Source organism: Marmota monax, unplaced genomic scaffold, assembly GCF_021218885.2.
Source record: "Marmota monax isolate L192 unplaced genomic scaffold, Marmota_monax_Labrador192_F-V1.1 WCK01_AAM20220418_F8-fsc00044, whole genome shotgun sequence".
NCBI classification, from domain to species: domain Eukaryota; kingdom Metazoa; phylum Chordata; class Mammalia; order Rodentia; family Sciuridae; genus Marmota; species Marmota monax.
In genome coordinates this window covers 2,452,280-2,472,608 of record NW_026695198.1, presented here as the reverse complement: position 1 = coordinate 2,472,608, position 20,329 = coordinate 2,452,280, and the positions used below count along the sequence as shown (strand labels likewise).

The 20,329-nt window shown below is 35.5% G+C and overlaps 1 protein-coding gene across 13 annotated transcripts in view; it reads right to left on the bottom strand.

Moving 5' to 3' along the window:
• Positions 1-20,329, bottom strand: part of Spidr (scaffold protein involved in DNA repair) — a 410,995-nt gene that overhangs the window by 38,656 nt on the left and 352,010 nt on the right. For all 13 annotated transcript variants that reach the window (XM_058574001.1, XM_058574003.1, XM_058574004.1 and 10 more), the window contains one exon: positions 18,296-18,436. In XM_058574001.1, coding sequence (XP_058429984.1) covers positions 18,296-18,436 — 141 coding nt within the window. The remainder of the gene's footprint in view (positions 1-18,295; positions 18,437-20,329) is intronic.

Genomic DNA, 20,329 nt, shown 5'->3' with positions numbered 1-20,329 from the left:
ATACTTACTGAGAACACACCATTGGCTGGTCCCTCACCTAAGCACCTGCGAGTCTAGAGAGGAGCCTTCTGACCTCCTGGGGGGGAATGTACTTTCCTCAAGAAGGAACAGCTAACAAAGGCCTCAAGATCAGTGTTTTGACTCCAGAATATCTTATAGATGTGGAGACAGGTAAGGGTCCAGCAGCCATTTCTTTCTTCTTTTTAAAAAGAAAATAAAAAAAATAGGGGCTGGGAATGTGGCTCAAGCGGTAGCGCGCTCGCCTGGCATGCGTGCGGCTCGGGTTCGATCCTCAGCACCACATACAAACAAAGATGTTGGGTCCGCCGAAAACTGAAAAACAAATATTAAAAAAAAATTCTCTCTTTCTCTCTCTAAAAAAAATAGTGGAATACATTTGTACATGTACATAAAATAATTTGGTCAATTTAATTCCCCATACCTTTATTTTCCTCCCTACCTCTCACCCCTGGTCCCCTTCCTATACTCAATTGGTCTCCCTTCTATTTTCATGAGATCCTTCCCCCCCCCCTTTCCTTCTTCCTCTCTAGCTTGTACATATGAGAGAAAACATACAACCCTTAACTTTCTGAGTCTGGCTTATTTCACTTAAATAATGCTCTCTAGTTTCATCCATTTTCTTGAAAATGACATAATTCATTCGTCTTTATGTCTAGCCAGCCATTTTAAAGACATTCATGACACTTTATGAGGCCCTGCCTATGGGTCATGAAAACATGCCCAGTTATATTGATATAACTGGACATATTATAACTCTGGCCAAGCAGTTATACTTTGGGAATGCTCTCCCAAAGAAAAAACACTATTTATGACCTCAGGGTATGCAAAGATTTCTTAAACAAGTATAAAAAGTACTGACCTTAAAGGAAAAGATTGATGAATTCGATAAATCAGTACTTCTGCTAATAGAAAGGACAAAAAGACAAGTCCCTATATAAGCCATATAAAAGGAATGATGGACTCATATTCTGAATATGAAAAGCTCAATACCCCAAAAGAAAAAAGGAGAAAAAAGACCTGTACAGAACTTCAAAGAGGAAATATAAATGGCCAATATGGAGTAAAATGTTCTTGGCCTCTATAGTGATAAAGAACTACAATTTAAACCACAAAGAACCTATCAGGCTGCAACAAAAACCAAAAACCAAAACACACAAAAAAACAAAATACAAAGTCTGGGAAAAATACAAAGAAAAATAACCCCATCTAAATATACCAAATAATGAAAGGGAAGTAGAGTCGTGGGAACACTCTGCAACGCTAACAGGCACAGCAACTGGATTCCCATTTTGAGAGGAGAGTGTGGCATTATTTTAAGACCCTTACCCTCTGTATGCACACTTGTGCCCTAGGGGATACACAACATGGGCTCACGTATTGTCAGTTATGGCCAGAAGTGTGCATAAAATGGGAGGAAAATGAGCAGGAGCTACCTACAATAAATGAATGAATTTAACAAAGTTTATACACTTAACAGATCCAAGAAGTAAGCAGACCCCTTAGCTGGGGTTCTCTTGTGTGCAGCCAGTCAGAAGCATTGCTGGTAGGTGTTAAAAAAAAAACCAAAAACACGAAGATAGTACAACCATGATGCCATCTCTATAATGTTCAAAACTAGGCAAACTTAAACATATTTTTAAGGGCATATACAAAGTAGTAAAAGTGTACAGAATTACATGGAAAAATATCTTAGGATTGCAAAGATTGTTAGGGTGGGGTAGGGGAGTGGGAGAAATGCCAGGAGGGACAGGCGGAGGGTGGCTTCCGGACACTGGTCAGGTTTTGTTTCTTGAATTTGGTGGTGGCTTTATGTGTATGCTTTATTTACTCATTTATTATTCATTACACACTATAATTACATATGTATAGTCACACACACATATATATTGTTACATATATATCATATGTTTGCTATAGTTGATAGTAAAAAAAAGCTAAAATATAACCTAAGTAAGTAAAGGAGACTTAGACACACGAGTATGTGCTGCAGCATTGCTCTAGAGTGGTAAAAACTGTAAATACTAAATGCCTACTGGGAGAGGGACACCTCATGAGAGGGATATCTTCCTAAGATTAAGTGGAAAAAGCAAGTTTTTTTGTTTATAGATAGGGTTACACCAATGGACAAAGGTGTGGAAGATTACTTATTGTGGTGAATATCCAGTGGGTAAAGGGTGAAAGGGAGATTATTAAATTTCCTTTATAGCAACATCAACAAAAGCAGTGGCTATGTTATTACCTCATTTCCAGATTATTATTTTTAAGTATATATATATATGTATGTATGTATATATATATATATATATATATACACACACACACACACACACACACACACACATGTGTGTGTGTGTAGTAGTAGTAGTAGTAGTTGGACAAAATACCTTTATTTTATTTATTTATTTTTATGTAGTGCTGAGGATCGAACCCAACTCCTCGCATGTGCCAGGCGAGCACACTACCACTGAGCCACAAATCCAGCCCCTCATTTAAAGATTGTACGGAGCATCTACAACAGACGTGCTGGGACATGCTGGGACTCACTAAGTTGCTGGCCATAAGGAACAGCAGCCACTGATCTGCTTAGTCATGTCTGCTTGCAATTGATAAAGAACTGTAAGGAGCATACGCATGCTTAGGAATGACTGGTTACAACTGATAGGGAGCACAGCTCCATGGACATGTGCAAAGAACATGCCCAACTGCAATTATATCACCTCACTGGACATAACCAATGGACACTGACTTTCACTGGGTGTAACCAATTGCCAACATATATCACCAACTTGGAACTGTATTTAAATTGCTGGTCCTGCCACATTGAAGAGTTTTTGCTCTAAGGACATCGGTGAGACTGGTCGCCTTGCTGACCATCCCTGGACTGACTCCACCATTCCCTGATGTCCAGCCATCGGCTGGAGAGAATCACCATACAAAGACAACGTCTATTCCTTGGCTAAGAGAAGTTGTGTGGCATTAGAGGTATTTTGGGGCTTGTGGTTGCCCTAGGACTGTATGATTTGCTTAGAGTGTTTAATTAGTGTGCATTGAGTGCTAGTTGGGGTGTTCCCCCACACCCAACACTTTTTGAATTAATTGTTTATATTTGATGATTAGTGTGACTGAATATATGCTTGCATTTAAAGACAATCCACCTCCGAATAATTATTAATAGCGCCGCTCTTGACACAGATAACATTGAAAGATCCAATTTGAGGCTTTTTACAAATGTATGGCTCAGGTGTAAGGGCTTCATGACAACCCACTTGGTTGTTGGAGGTTCTAGGGAGAGAAGTAAGTTCTCTTTCTTTCTTTAAATGGTAATAAAAGTTACCTTTCTTAACTTATATTTTCATTAATAATGGTCTAAGTGAACTGAAAAAAATTTTTTAACTAAATGGAAAGCATGTAATTATTTACTATGGACCTGACCATCTTCCTGGTAACTCAGAATGATTCTAGTATAGAGAGCTTATTGCTGTTGGAAACAATGGAAAACACCAAGAATATAAATTAATATCAACATCAATGACAAGAAATAATCAGATTTCTGTTTAAGGGCCAGGAATTATAACTATAAAATAAATTGAAAATTTAAAGAAATGAATTCTCCTAAAACTGGAAAAAATTAAATGTCAGGTATAATACTCAAAACACAGGCTTTGGAATTTGATGGTCTTGGTTCAAGGCCCAGCTTACAAACATAAAGTCAAATTATTTAACCTCAGAGAGCTTCAAGGTTTTTATCTAAAAAATGAATACCATTACCCAACTTGCCAGTAGTTTGAAGGTTAAATGAAACAGTGACTAGTGACATACAAATTCTTCTTTCCAATTTCAGCATCTTGTTAAGAGATATTGTATCAGCAAATTATAAAGATTTGAGTATTCTATTTAAAAATTAAAATTTATTAATTCTCCAAATTTGAGAACAGAGCTAATAAAATCATATTTAAAATAAGTATTTAGATTTCATATTTGAGATTAACAAAGGAATATTTCAATGCTTCTTTGGAATCATATGGCTAGCCAGTGTTCCCTGATCATAACCTTAGGCTATTGACCTGAGAGAAATAAAAAACAAATCTATACTGAATATGTAAAATATTTATATGAGCAATTAATTCTAAACAGTTGTTTTCAAACTGTGTTGCTGGAGTCCTAAGATTTGGGTGGGAAGGCTATAGTGGCTTGACCTATCTACCTCCCAGTTTCAAACAGAAAAGAACAAACAACTCTACATGCTTTTACTGTACCAGTAGTGAGCTTCCTCTTTAGAGTTTTATTAAAAGAAAAAGAAAGTAACTCTGAGAGTTTTAGAACTATTAATCTCATACTGGTAGATAATTAGGATTTATTTATTTATTTATTTTTGGTGGAGAAAAGGAGTAGGTTTCTAAGAGAAGAATAAAAAAGAATTAAAAAACTGCCAATTTACTGAATTGTGCTACAGAGTAAATTTACTGACTTATTATGCTAAAGGATGAATTAACTAGCTAAATTACTAATCTGGAGGGAAAGGTGGTATTTGTTTTTAATGTCTTGTATCAACTGACCTTCTTTCTGTTTTTTTTTTTTTTAAATTCCTGTTTCAAGTAAATCTCTCTGTACTTTTAATTCCAACAACTTCATTATCTATTCTTTCTCAGTATTATCAGGTAATTTAAGTCATAATGACTTTCAACTGGATTTATTTTCTGCCTTGAAAAAAACAGTACCCTTCTAAACTCCATTATTCTTCTAAATTATTAATTATTAAATTTTTAAATTTTTAATCAATTAGTTAATCAATGAACTTTTTGTGGTACTAGAGATTTAATCCAGGTATATTCCACCTCTGAGCTATACTCTATACTTTTTATTTTTATTTTGAGATTGGGGTGTGTGTGTTTAATGAAGTTGCTGAGGCTGGCCTTGAATTTGCCATCCTCCTGCCTCACCTTCCGAAGCGGCTGGGATTATAGGTAAGCTCTATCATGCCTAGATCTAAATTATTCTTGATTATCTTTCTTTTTACATTTTGTTTATAGTAAAGCACAGTGGCATCCCCTCACAGGGATATTCTTTTATTTTTGGTGCTGGGAATTGAACCTAGGCCTGCTCTAACACTGAACTGTATCCCCAGCCCTTTTTACTTTTTGAGACAGGGTCTCATTAAGTTGCCCTGGCTAGCCCTAAACTTGGGATCCTCTTGCCTCAGTTTCCTCAATAGTTGGGATTACAGGCATACATCACTGTGCTGGGCTCCTGGAAGTTTCTGTCATTTAATAGGCAAATCTCCTTCATAAGCTTGGCACACATATTCAAATAATTCAGAGTTAACTTAGTCTCACTTTGTCCCTTGGTTACATGAGAGTAGGTCAGAGAGTGAGAGGAAGAGCAAAGCCATTTTTGAGAATACTTCTAAAAAATTTGTACCTTATGGCTAGGAAAAAGATTTTTTTTAACAGTTTGTTTTGGTTTAGATTTCATCATTTATAAATTAGATTTATATTGAACACTATACTAACTGCTATGGAAGACACAAATTAAAAATAACATTTTGACGCTTCAATCAATCTATTTTTGTTCAAAAGACACTGGGCAAATAACCTGACTAGGAGAAAGAGTAAGCTTATTCTACCCTGATGCTCTTCCCAGAGCCTCTACCTAGAAACTCTTATGAACCCATGTATCTCACCCAAAGGCCTCCCCTTTGGTGAAGCCTCCCCTAACTGACCAAAGCAGATGAGGGGACACACTCTCACCCCCCTGCAGCAAAAGTATTAAAAACCTGCTGCTCTCTAGAATAGAATTGCTTTGAGGACTGAAACTGACTTCATCCCAGTGTCCTTGATAAATAAATGAACAAGTAAAGAGAGCAACAAATAAAAGACTGTACGCAAAGCAGAACTTCTTTTATCTAATTGGCAATAATGTGAATTTATTTTTGTTTAATAGCATTAAGTATAGCTGAAAAGTTTTGAATGTTAAACTTCAGTAGCTGAAGGGAAGGTGGCTGGGTCAGTACTTGGTAATGGTTACCTATATTGTTTAATGCTTACCCTAAATTGTTCAAATAGAGTCTTTCAGGTGGCTTGTGGTTCTCACCCATCTTCCTTCCTATGATCAACCATGTGGGTGTTCCAAGCCTTGTTGTAGTCTGTTGTTTTCCCTTTGTATATGTTAATCAAAATCTTGATTTTTAACTTTCATTTATATTGAAAGCAGAATAGATAGAGGTAAAATCAGCTGTCTTATCTTAAAGAGCTTTTTTTGAAAGATAAAGGTGATGGACTGATTTAGAGGGTGCCCATGTTAGTAAATAAATTCTTGCCCTTATTTCCCCACAACAGCATTAATAGCTAATAATGGTTAATAATGATTGACATTTCCTTTTTGAGTTTCTACTTCCTATGTTGTGTCTTTTTGAAATATGTGGAATACACCCAGAAGTTCCATTTAGAAACTATTCTTCAAATGTTTCTTATGAAACATTGATAGTCATATTAATAATTCAGTGTAAGTACTTTCTAGGCAATTGGTTCATTTTACTTCTTTCAAAAGTGAGGCAATACTCATATAACATTAAATTAACCACTTTAAAATGTACAATTCAATGTGCATATATCACCTCAATTCAATTCCAGAATACTGTCATTACTCTCAAAGTAGAATCTATTTGTCCTTCCCACAGCTCACAGCAACAACTGATCTGCTGAGAAGATTTTTGTGTATTTGCCTGTTCTGGATATTTATACAAATGGAACCAGACAATATGTGATCTTTTGTGTCTGGCTTCTTTCACTTTTTTCAAGGTTCAGCCATGTTCTTTGTTAGTTACTTCAGTTTAGACTTAATAAAACCTCCTTTATGGCTACTTCATGTCTTCTTTTGAGGATGCTGCCTTTCTTTTGATTCTATTTCTGTATTTACTCAGGGGTGATGTTCTGGGGACAATAACCAGTTTGGTTTAATTGTACTCCTTTGAATTTTACCACCAATGGTATATTTCATATTCTTCTGACCTAGGCATGTAAATTGCTCCTCCTTTTTTCCCCTTAATCCATTAGAGTTCATTTAGCAGTTGATGAAAATGAAGAAATTAAAGCTTGGCTTTATAATGTTGCTCAGGTTACTACATTTCTAGACATTCCTTTCTTATCCCAGTGAGAAAATAGGTCTTTGCAAATTAAACTTTTCCTGATATCTTCATTGTTCTTATTGTAAAATATGTTGCATCTCAGGATTGCTCCTTTGCATGAGTGTATCCCTGGTGGTCTCTCTGCAAGCAGGAGCAGCACTGAGATCTTGGGACTGCAGCTTGGCCAAGCCTGAGGTATCTGAAGCCCATTTCGGTGGGATAGAGACTGGATTTGCTAGGGCTGATCTGGGTGTTTGGTGATCTTGAGAGACTTCAGAGAAAGAGCTGAGAAACTGTTGAACATTGACAGAGACAGTTTGACTTCCCAGCAAGATTTATCTTATTTTATTTTATTTTTTGATTTGCTAATCTCTCTACCATATTTGGAACAGGATGTATTTTATGCACCAGTGTGTGGAGGACAATGATATATGAATGATGTTTTGCATTTTTGTTGTATTCTTATGTCTTTAATTTTCTCTCTTTGTTCATATTCTTCCTTTCTTTTGTCTATTTTCTTGGATTTTCTTTCCAACATTTCTCCAATCAACAGCCAATCTCTGTTGGTTCCTCTTCTACTCTTCCTGTGAATTTTTACTTCTAGCTTCTCTCTTCCTCCCTCATGAATATCGTATACTACACCATCTCTGTTCTCCCATCCACTATTTGAAATTGTAAACCGTTTTAACAAAGTTTTTGTTTGTATATAAATAGTTATTGAACTCATCATTTTGGTTTAATACAAAAATGCAGTATACGCCTTAGTGGGAACTATTAGATTTAAGGGTATATATTGTGTACACTGAGTGCTGTTGATATTAGTCTCACTAGTAAAGGCAAAGTGCTGGAAACCTTCAGGGACACTATAGTTCTACAGGGTAGAATTTATGTGGCCTAAGATGCATATTTCCGGATGGGAACATACATTAACAGTATGAAAAAACAAGGGAATAAAGTGCCCCCCCCCCAAAAAAAAACAAGATGCTTCAACAACAGAAGCCATTGATAACATAGTACAAGAAATGTCCAAAAAGGAGTTCAAATTGTACATAGTTAAATTGATATGTGAGGTAAAGAATAGTATAAGGAGTGAAATCAAAGAAAAGATACAGGAAGTGAAAGACCACTTCAATAAAGAGTTAGGGATCATAAAAAAAAAAAACAATCAGAAATCTTCAATATGAAGGAATCCGTAACCCAAATTATAAATTCAATAGAAAGCATCACAACAGACTAGACCACTTGGAAGACAGAACCTCAGACAATGAAGACAAAATATATAATCTTGAAAGTAGAGGTAACCATGTAGAGAAGATGATAAGAAACCGTGAGCAGAACATCCAAGAATTATGGGATAACATGATAAGACCAAATTTGAGAGTTATTGGAATAGATGAAGGAGCAGAAATACAAACTAAAGAAATGCACAATCTGTTCAATGATATAAAAGCATAAAATTTCCCAAACCTAAAGAATGGAATGGAAAAGAGGCTTACAGGACCCCAAATGTACAAAATTACAGCAGACGCACATCAAGACACATTATAGTGAGAATGACTAACACAGAATAAAGATAAAATCTTAAAGGCTGTGAGAAAAAAAATCAAGTTATGTATAAGGGAAAACCAATTTGGATCTGAATTGATTTCTCAACCCACACCCTCAAAACTAGGAGGTCCTAGAATAATATATTTCAATCTCTGAAAGAAAATGAATGCCAATCAAGAATTTAATACCCAGCAAAATCAAGTTTCAGACTTGAAGATGAAATTAAAACCTTCCATGATAAAAAAAAAATTAAAAGAATTCACAATTAGAAAGCCTACATTACAGAGCATTCTCCACAAAATACTCCATGAGGATGAAGTAAAAAAAAAAAAGTGAAAACAAGCAAAGGGAGGAGCTACACTAAAGGGACATTCAACCAAATAAGAAACTAAGACAAATCAAAAACCAGAAATAAATCAAAATTACAAGGAATATAAAATATAGCATCAATCAACAGTCTAAACTCATCAATCAAAAGACATAGATTGGCAGATTGGATTAAAAAGCAAGACCCAACAATATGCTGACTTCAAGAGACTCACCTCATGGGCAAAGATATCCACAGGCTGAAGGTGAAAGGATGGGAAAAAACTTGTCATTCATATGGATTGGGTAAACAAGCAGGAGTTTCCATTCTCATCTCAGAAAAAGTAGACTTCAAACCAAAGTTAATCAGAAGAGAAAGAAGGACATTTCATACTTCTTAAGAGAAGTATATATAAGCAGGACATGACAATTATAAATAATATTTATGCCCCAAACAATTGAGCATCTATGTACATCAAACAAACCCTTCTCAACTTCAAGAGTCAAATAGATTGTAATAAATTAATACTGGGTGACTTTAACACACCTCTCTCACTACTGGACAGATCTTCCAAACAAAAACTAAATAAGGAAATTATAGAACTACAGAATACAATCAATAATTTAGACTTAACAGACATATATAGAATATTTTATCCCTCAGCGAGCAAATATACTTTCTTCTCAGCAGCACATGGCTCCTTCTCTAAAACAGACCATATCTTATGCCACAAAGCAATTCTTAGTAAATACAAAAAAACAGAGCTAGTACCCTGTATACTATCAGACCACAATGAAATGAAATTAGAAATCAATAATATATATATAAAATATTTTATATATATAATAATATATATATAATATATATATAAATCAATATATCAATAAAAATATAAGCTACTGTAACAAATGGGGACTAAATAATACACTATTGAATGATGAATGGATAGTAGAAGTGATCAAGGATGAAATAAAAAAATTCTTAGAGGTAAATGAGAAGAATACTGATACGACATACCAAAATCTCTGGGACACTATGAAGGCAATACTAAGAGTAAAGTTCACTGCATTGAGTGCATTCATTAAAATAATAAGAAGTCAACAAAATAATGACCTAATACTACATCTCAAAGCCCTAGGAACAGAAGAATGAATCGACACCAAATAAAGTAGAAGATAGGAAATAAAATCATAGCTGAAATCAATGAAATCAAAACAAAAGAAACAATTGAAACAATTGACAAAATGAAAAGTTGGTTCTTTGAAAAAATAAATAGAATAGATAAACCCCTGGTTAGGCTAATGAAGAGAAAAAGAGAGAAAATTCAAATTACTAAAATATAAGATGAAGAAGGAAATATCACAATGGACATGTCTGAAATACAGAAGATAATTAGAAACTATACTGAAAATTTATATTCCAATAAAATAAGAACATACTGAAGACATTGACAAATTTATAGAGACATATGACTTACCCCCAAACTGAATGCAGAGGTCATACACGATTAAAACAGACCAATTTCAAGTAATAGAAAACACTATCAAAAGCCTACTAACAAGAAAATCCCAGGACTAGATGGATTCTCAGTCAAGTTCTACAAGACTTTCAAAGAAGAATTAACATCAATAGTCCTCAAAATGTCCATGAAATAGAAAAAGAAATAATCTTTCCAAACTCACCATAGTGCACCACGATCAAGTGGAGTTCATCCCAGGGATCAATATATAGAAATATATGGGAATATATGGAAATATATGGAATATATGGAAATCAATAATCGTATTCCTCAGATCAATAGACTTAAAAACAAGGATCATATGACCATCTCAAGAGATGCAGAAAAAGCATTTGACAAAATACAGTACAACTTCATGTTCAAAACACTAGAAAAACAAGGGATAGTAGAAACACTCCTTAACATTATAAAAGCTATATATGCCAAACCCAAGGCCAGCATCATTCTAAATGGAGAAAAATTGAAAGAATTCCCTCTAAAAACTGGGACAAGGATGTTCCTCTTTCACCACTTCTATTCAACATCATCCTTGAAACTCTAGCCACAGCAATTAGACAAAAGAAAGAAACTAAAGGGATACATATAGGTAAAGAAAACCTCAAACTATCAGTATTTGGTGATGACATGATTCTATATCTAGAAGGGCCAGAAAATTCCATGAGAAAACTTCTAGTACTAATAAAAAAATTCAGCAAAGTAGAAGGATATAAAACCAACACCCATAAATCGAATGCATTCCTATATAACAGTGATGAATCCACTGAAAGAGAAATTAGGAAAACTACCTCATTCATAATAGCCCCCCCCAAAATAAAATACCTGGGAATCAATCTAATAAAAGATGTGAAAGACCTCTAAAATGAAAACTACAGAACACTAAAGAAAGAAATTGAGGAAATTTCTTTTCTTTCCAGCTCAGAAGACGGAAAGATCTCCCATGCTCCTGGATACGCAGAATTGTCAAAATTGTCAAAATGGCTATATTACCAAAAGTGTAATACAGATTTAATGCAATTCCTATTAAAATTTCAATGACATTCTTCATAGAAATAGAAAAAGCAATCATTAAATGTTTTTGGAAAAATAAGAGACCCAGAATAGCTAAAGCAATCCTTAGCAAGAAAAGTGAAACAGGAGGCATCACAATACCAGAGCTTAAACTATACTACAGAGTTATAAAAATTGGCATGATATTGACACCAGCATAGATTTGTAGACCAATGGTACAGAATAGAGGACACAGAGAGAAACCCACATAAATATGGTTATGTCATACTAGACAAAGGTGCCAAAAACATATAGTAGAGAAAAGATAGCCTATTCAACAAATGGTGCTGGGAAAACTGGAAATCCATATGTAGCAAAATGAAATTAAACCTCCACCTCTCACCCTGCACAAAAACAACTCAAAGTGGATCAAAGACTTAGGCACTAGAACAAAGACCCTAACAGAAGAAAAAATAGGCCCAAATCTTCAACCATGTTGGCCTAGGATCTGACTTCCTTAACAAGACTCCTAAAATAAAAGAAAAAAAAAATCAAGAATCAATAAATGGGATGGATTCAAACTAAAAAGCTTCTTCTCAGCAAAGGAAACAATAACATGAGGAGAGAGCCTACAGAATGGGAGAAAATCTTTACCACATACACTTCTGATAAAGCATTAATTTTTAGGATATATAAAGAACTCAAAAAACTTAACATCAAAATCACAAATAAGCCAATCAACAAATAGACTAAGGAACTGAACAGACACTTCACAGAATAAGAAGTACAATAGAACAATAAATACATGAAAAAAGTGTTCAACATCTCTAGCAATTAGAGAAATGCAAACCAAAACTACACTAAGATTTCATCTCACTCCTATCAGAATGGCAATCGTCAAGAATACAATAATAAATGTTGGCAAGAATGTGGGGCAAAAGGTACACTCATATATTGCTGGTGGGACTGCAAATTGGTGTAACTGCTATGGAAAGCAGTATGGAGATTCCTCAGAAAATTGGGAATGGAACCACCATTTGACGCAGCTATCCCACTCCTTGGTTTATACCCAAAGAACTTAAAATCAGCATACTACAGTAATGCAGCTATGTCAATGTTTATAGCAGTTCAATTCATAATAGCTAAACTATGGAACCAATCTAGGTGTCCCTCAATAGATGAATGGATAAATAAAATGTGGTATATATACTCAATGGAATATTACTCAGCTTTAGAGAAGAGTGAAATTTTGGCATTCACCAGTAAATGGATGGAGTTGGAGAATATCATGCTAAGTGAAATAAGCCAATCCCACAAAACCAAAGGCCGAATGTTTTCTCTAATATGCAGATGCTAATTCACAATAAGGGGAGGGCACTAGAGAAGAATAGCATTACCTTAGATCAGGTAGAGGGAAGTGATGGGAAGGAAGAGGAAGGGATGTTGGGATAGGAAAGATAGTAGAATGAAATAGATATTATTACTTTATGTATATACGTGACTGCATAACCAATATGATTCTGCAACACGTACATATATGTATGATATATCAAAGTGCATAAATGCATTTTATCTTGTGTAACTAATTAAAATAAATTAAAAATTAATTTAAAAAAACTAAAAAAAAAACCCCACATAAGAACCCCAATTTCTCCCAGCTCAATGTATAATTCCTAATATTCAGATTTAAGGCTTTTATCTAACTAACTTAATACCTCAGTATATTCTGGTTTAGGGGGTAAAGCCTCCAAATCTAACATCATATGTAGCTCAGTGACTGCTCAGGGGCACAGAACAAATATGTACTAAATGATATTTACTGAATAAGTGAGTGAATTTTCTTTTCAATAAATCCTCTTATTTTCCTTTCACATGTACTCTCTTATTCCTACTTTTATATGTTCACAGACATCTTATATTGTCTATTTAAAGAGCCTTCTTTATGCCATATCATTTGTTCTCACTTCTATTATGAAATCTTTTGAAATAAGTCAGCTAAGACCTATCTAGTCACTTGAACTGCTCTGGTACTTGTGGCTGTCCTGCTTTCCATTTAAAGGGATGCAATACAAGGTCAATCACCTTGTCAATTACCTTCTTTGTCACTTTCAGTACTGAGGCAGAGCCTTCTCTATACACTGAGTACTAACTAAAAAGTCTCTAATAAAATCTTCTCCAGTACATTATTTTAAAAGGGACCATCAAGATCCCTGCAAAAAATAGCACCTACAAATTAATAATATATGTTAGATTCAGAGATTAGTGGTCTTTGTTTTAACTGGATAGGAAATAAATAAAATAAACCTGTAGGATGTTTTCCCCCTGGCAGTGGGATTGTGCATATAGACAATTACTCTGCCACTCAGCTACACCTGCTTCCCCCATTTTTTTTTTTACTTTGAGACAAGTTCTCACTAAGTTGCCCAGCTGACCTTGAACTTGCAATCTTTCTGCCTCAGCTTTCCAACTAGCTGGGATTATAGGTGTGCACCACCATATATGTCAATTTTTTAAACTGAAGAGGATCTCCTATCCCTTTGCCAAATAATTGAATTTGTTAGTTATAGGTTAAACTTATTTCATGAAAATTTTGTTCTTTTTCTCATTATTGTCCTGTCACATAAAAATAAAACCATGGAATAATCAACAATAAGAAAGATAACATTCATACACATGCACCAAAGCAACGCTACCTCTCAGCTTGTTTGACCTACTAAACTGTTGCACAGGCCACTGGTGAGGACAAAGGTCAGGGTGTGCCTTGGAAGAACAGCACTAGATAAATAGCAGTAAAAACTCTGGAGAGGAAGGAAGCGTAGGCAGGACCTGCATTATGCCAATAAGAATGAGTAGCCAGTGTTGCTTTGAAAATTTTATAGTCTTTAAATTTAAATTGGGGTGATTTTTCTGACTCTTCTTACTCTGACCAGTCAGTATAGACACTCAAATCCAAAATATGTTACAGAAACCATGTTTGGTAGTGCACATCTGATTCCCAGCTGTGCTGATATAGGAAGACTGCAAATATGAGGCCAGCCTAGGCAAATTACTAAGAGTCTTTCTCAAAATTAAAAAGATAAAAAGGGCGGGTGTGTGTGTGTCCCCAGTGGTAGAGTACCCCTGGGTTTGATCCTCCAAATGTCATAGAAAAACAAAGTCAGGATGGCTGTCTTTTGGTAAGTCTTCTAGACTGAGGCAGGGAGCTTAGTCATGCTCCCTTTGCAGTACTCCAGCAGCATATCTGTCTGCGAGGACAGTTCTATGGCCTTCAGTCTCCTTCTACATGGACCTCAAATAGCAAGTAGGGATGAGTGATGTACCATCACCAGAAATACAGAACAGATAAAATCTGGTGGACTTTATGACTTAGCCCAAACATACAACTATCTTTTAACTGTAAAAAATATTTATTTCCATTGGGTTTTTTGAGACAAGGTTTTGCTGTTCTGCCCAGGCTGGCCCTGAACTCCTGGGTTCAAGTGATCCCCTTGCTCCAGCCTTCTAAGTAGCTGAGATTGTAGGCACATACAAAAAAGTTGTTTTCTATATTAGGTATTATAATTACAAAATTAATAATTTAGCTTGAATTTTTGAAAGTAAGCAGATTTCATTAAGCTTTACAAAAAATTTATTTTGTTAAGTTTATGAGAGTTGCTACGAAACACAATTCTTTGGAAAAAAAAGAGAGACAATATTGTGTTTACTGGGCCATGGGTGGATAACTGACAACGGATGATGTCACTAATAGGCAATTATAATGTCCAGCATTCCAAAACTATTTAATAATTTGTTTTGAAGAAATATAGCTTCCAAAGGAACAAAAGGAGAATCTAAATATGTATTGGATGGCTACATATCAAAATAAGGTTAAATGTATAAAATAAAGAAATTAATCCCACCTTAAAAAAGTATCAAATATTTTGTCTGCAACTCAAATACAGAAAGAGGTTAAAAATTTATTGGTAAATTAGGCTGCAAGGGTAGAGCACTTGCCTAGCATGTGTTAAATCCTGGGTTCAACCCCCTGTTCCACACACACACACAAAAAAAAAAAAAAAGAAGAAGAAGAAGAAGAAGAAGAAGAAGAAAAAGTTTATTGGTAAATGAATCATTTGGACTATTCACTACATTTGCCATGTAAAAAATTTCCTGTGGAAACATTGTAGAAAGTAGTTAGGCTTCCAGAGTAATCTATAAAGACTTGGATGAATATTAGATATATCTATGTCCATATAGCATAATGATGAAGGCATATGAACTTCCTAGAGCCAATAACCCCTTGATCCAGGCTTGGTCATGCTGGTTTGTCCCCAGCAGTATTTCTAATTGTTGCACTCTTCAGTCAGAATAGCTTTCTGGTCCTAGAACATCTTCTGGTAGGAGGGAATCCACTCATGTCTTTGTCAAACCTAGGTGGGTGGTATAGGTCAAGGGGCACTCCTTTCTAAATACCTATGCAGGAGTGAATGTTAACTGCCCCATTAGTCTCAGGGGAGGAATATAATTTTATCCTAACTACTCTTAGTCTTCAAACGTTTGTGGGTCTGAAACTGTTTAAAAGAATATTCTAATAAGTACTGAAATGAGGTTCAGCCTTAATCAAGTTCATGTGACCCAAACTTTTCCTATGTCTGGCTAGGCTCTCCAAACATCTGGGCAAATCCTCCCCTACTCACCCCAAAATGTATAATGTAATTACATTATAATACTGAACACCTTTTTTACACAAAAGGGAAGCATTTGCTACAATACACATCTATATGATCAATACAATGTTCCTGCATCTTCTCAGAGCCTACATATCTGTCTATGAAATATACTTCCAGGAAGACAAGTTCTTGAGCAGAGCTATTACTCATGTTCATGGTGCCACAGGAAATGCAAACAGGACACAGAGCTGAGGCCTGTGGGAAAACTAAAGTGAGTCAGGAGAAATGTTTAGTAAATTTTTACAATTTAGACTGGCTACACTAATGGCCAGGCACAGTGGTGCATGCTTGTAACCCCAGCAACTTGGAAAGCTAAGGCCAGAGAATGGCAAGTTTGAGGCCAGCCTTAGTCACTTAGTGAGACCTCTCTCAAAATAAAATAAAAATAAAGAGAGCTGGGGATGTTTCAGTGGTAAAGCAACCCTGGGTTCAACCCCCAAGACTGAAAAAAAAAAATGAATGGCCATACTAATGGTTATTATGCAAACCACTGGGGATGTCAATAAATACTTCAAAATCAGAATATTACATACTCATAATAGGTTCCTCCCTCTTCAGATACTAGTATAAGCTGATATTACTATAATTAAACAAAACATCAAGAGAGCTAAAGTAACATACTGTTTGAAGAAAGAGAGGTAACAAGATTAAGAACCCCCCAATCACTGTTTATATTAATTCATTATATTGATGAGCTAGTTCCATTAAAAATGTTTCTTTTTGCCAGGTGAGGTAGTTCATCCCTATAATCCCAGGCATGCAGGAGGTTGAAGCAAAAGGATCACAAGTTTGAAGCCAGCCTGGGCAACTTAGTGAGACTGTATCAAAATAAAAAACTAGAAAAAGAGATGGGCGTACAGCTCAGTGGTGAATCACCCCTGGATTCCATCTCTAGTGCCATACACACATAAAAAGTTTATTCTTTTCTCTAATTCATAGGTTAGGATGATTACTGGACATATAACAGCTGTGGTTTGGGCTGGATCTACACAGCATTACACCTCTGCCTATTCAAACATTTCAGTGTAAGATGCCATGACATTTGGCAGAGAATAAGCCTGCTTACTATGGGAAGCACAAAGATCCAACAACTTAAAGAGTTTTGCTTAAAGCTCATAAAATGTCTTTTTATTAAATTAGATTTTCATTTATATAAATTGTCATATAAAGATACTTTATTGTTAGAAACTGATACAGAAAACAAATCTTTAGAATTAAAACACATTTATACAACACTTCTTATCTTTTTATTTTCTTTTTCTCCTTGTTTTTTTTTTTAATTATGAACTAAGTGTCAGTGGTCATCAGCTTGTTCCAGGATGCTAAGCATTCTGGTGAGCTGATGAGGTAGATGTAGAAGACCATTTGAAAAGGTGAGTGTGGATGGTCTAGACTAGATAACTGGTCATAGTGTATGACAGGATCACTGAGCAAATAGATATGCCTGGGCATGTTGCTATCTCAAAACACTCCAACTTGAAACAGGATTTGAAGAAGCATAAGTAATATTATTGTCTCTATATTAATTTCTAGGAATGAGGGAATTAAGAAAAATGGAAACAAGGTCTAACTGATGGTGAAGCACATTTTTTATGCAAACAAAATGCTAATAACAGTTAACTTTTAAAGAAAAAAATTTTTAATTGTAGATGTACACAATACCTTTATTTTATTTATTCATGTGTGTGCTGAGGATTGAACCCCGTGCCTCACACATGCTAGGCAAGTGCTTCACCACTAAGCCACAACCTGAGCCTGTTAACATGTTTTATATCAGAGACACTTCATTCATCTCCTTTAGTCTTCATGAGTCTGGGAGATATAGATGTTTTTTACCTCCATTTTATCTTCTTAATTTTAATAAAATTATGAACCACTAAACTGCATAATTCTTTTTGTTGTTCAATTATAGTTTTGTCCTAGAGGTATATTATGGGTTCCACTCAATTCCTGGCCTTGTTTTACTGGCAAAATATAGGATGACCCTGGCTTATTGTCTTTAAAAATAATATTAGAAATAAGAGGTTAATCAAAAAACCAGCCACTGTAGCAAACTGGATGCACTTTCAGTGCAGCCTTACCTTCCTCTGGTGGCTTTCTGTAGAACCTTCATTCCTGCCAGCCTGCAGGACTTCCCTTCCAACTGTCTGCCCTTCAACATGGCACCTTCTAAGTACACTTCACCAAACATCCCATAGGCATCTTGCACCAGAAGGCAGACTCTGTAAGAAATCACAGTTGTTCTTTGAGGAGAAGTTTGGATTCATATAGAGATCAAGATCTGCCTTTCTTTCACTGGAAATCCACTGTATTTATCTTCCTAAATGGCTGAGTCAGGGGGAATGAAGTTAGATTTAAGGACGTACTTTTTGGACTTGTATAAACAGGTGTTTAGCCACAAAATATAGGAGACAGAATTTTTTCTTGGCACAAAACAAATCCCTAAGCTGAATGTGGTTGAAAAACACATAAAGATGACCATTTTCTCAAACCAAATATATTACTGCTGCCTAGAAACAGTCCTCTTTTTCCATTTTACCCTGTTCTCCATTAGAGAAGACCTTTCTACTTTATGTGAGAACTCAATACTGAGAAAAGCATCAGTGTAACATTATGATGAGAACAACAATAAGGAGCATTTTTTTGAGAAAGTATCTATTTACAGATCCATATCCCAGCAGGCAGCCACTTGGACATGATAGATATCCAGTGACAAGAAAGGATATTGCCCTAATTTTAAGTCAGATGTTGGTCTTCATCAAAGACTATCTATGACTGAATTTCCTCACTTCATAGTTCAGGTAAATGAAGTCTTATTTACTACAAAATGATACTTTTCATGGAGCCTAAAAATATTTATTCAGAAAACAGCATTACAAAATAGGCTATGGAACACAAAACTATTTTAAAGATAAAAGTATAATGGAAAAGAACAGATGACAAGCAAATAACAAGCAAAAGAAAGCAAAATCTGAAGCCATGAGCATCAACTTGTACCATGGCAAAAGGGTTAAGAATTCTAGACTCCCTGATGAAGGTCTCCCAAGTCCAAAAGGCACGATGGTTTGCAAGAGAAACAAAGGGAAATATTGAGAGCACCTTTAATTGGATTGCTAATTTGCTATGGAATGAGATTAAAAAAATGTGCTCTCATAAAAATCACCAAACAAGGAAATAAACCATTGTGTGCAAAGAGTCTGAAGAAAATAGTAGATCTGTTGAGGACTTAAGATAATATAATTTACAGAAAATTCAGAAAAAATTTTTTTTCCCAGTATTGGGGATTAAACACAGGGGCAATCTACCTCTGAGCTACATCCCAGCCCTTCCTTTTTAAATTCTATTTTAAAACAGGTCTCACTAATTGTTGAAGCTAGCCTTGAATTTGCAATCCTCCTGCCTCAGTCTCCTGAGTAGCTGGGATTACAGGCATGTGCCACTAGCTAGAATAATTTTTTTTGGTGGTGGTACTGGGCACTCTTATCACTAAGGTATATCCCCAACAATTCCTTTTAACTTTTTATTTGAGACAGGGTCTCACTAAGTTGCCTAAGCTGCAACTTGCAACCCACTTCCTTCTGCCTCACAAGCAGAATAACTATTTAAAAAGGTAAGAGGTAATTTTTTCCCCCAGAAAACAGATGAAAATTAAATTGTTTAAAAACTGGCTAAAATAATCCATTAAAAATAAAGATTTAGGGGCTGTAGCTCAGTGGCAGAGCGCTTGTCTGTGTGAGGCATGCGTGAGGCACTGGTTCAAGCCTTAGCACCACATAAAAAATAAATTAATAAACAAAGGTATTGTGTGTCCTTCTACAGCTAAAAAAATAAATAAAATAAAGATTCATCCAGGCACAGTGGCGCATGCCTGTAATCCCAACTGCTTGGGAGGATGAGGCAGAGGATCTTGAGTTCAAACCCAACCTCATCAATGGTGAGACACTAAGCAACTCAGTAAGACCCTGTCTCTAAATAAAATATAAAATAGGGCTGGGGATGTGGCTCAGTGGTCAAGTGCCCCTGAGTTCAATCCCTAGTACCTTCTCTCCCCCCACTCTCCTCCCAAAAGACCTAATTACCAATGATCAAAAATTACAGGGCTAGGAATTTCGCTC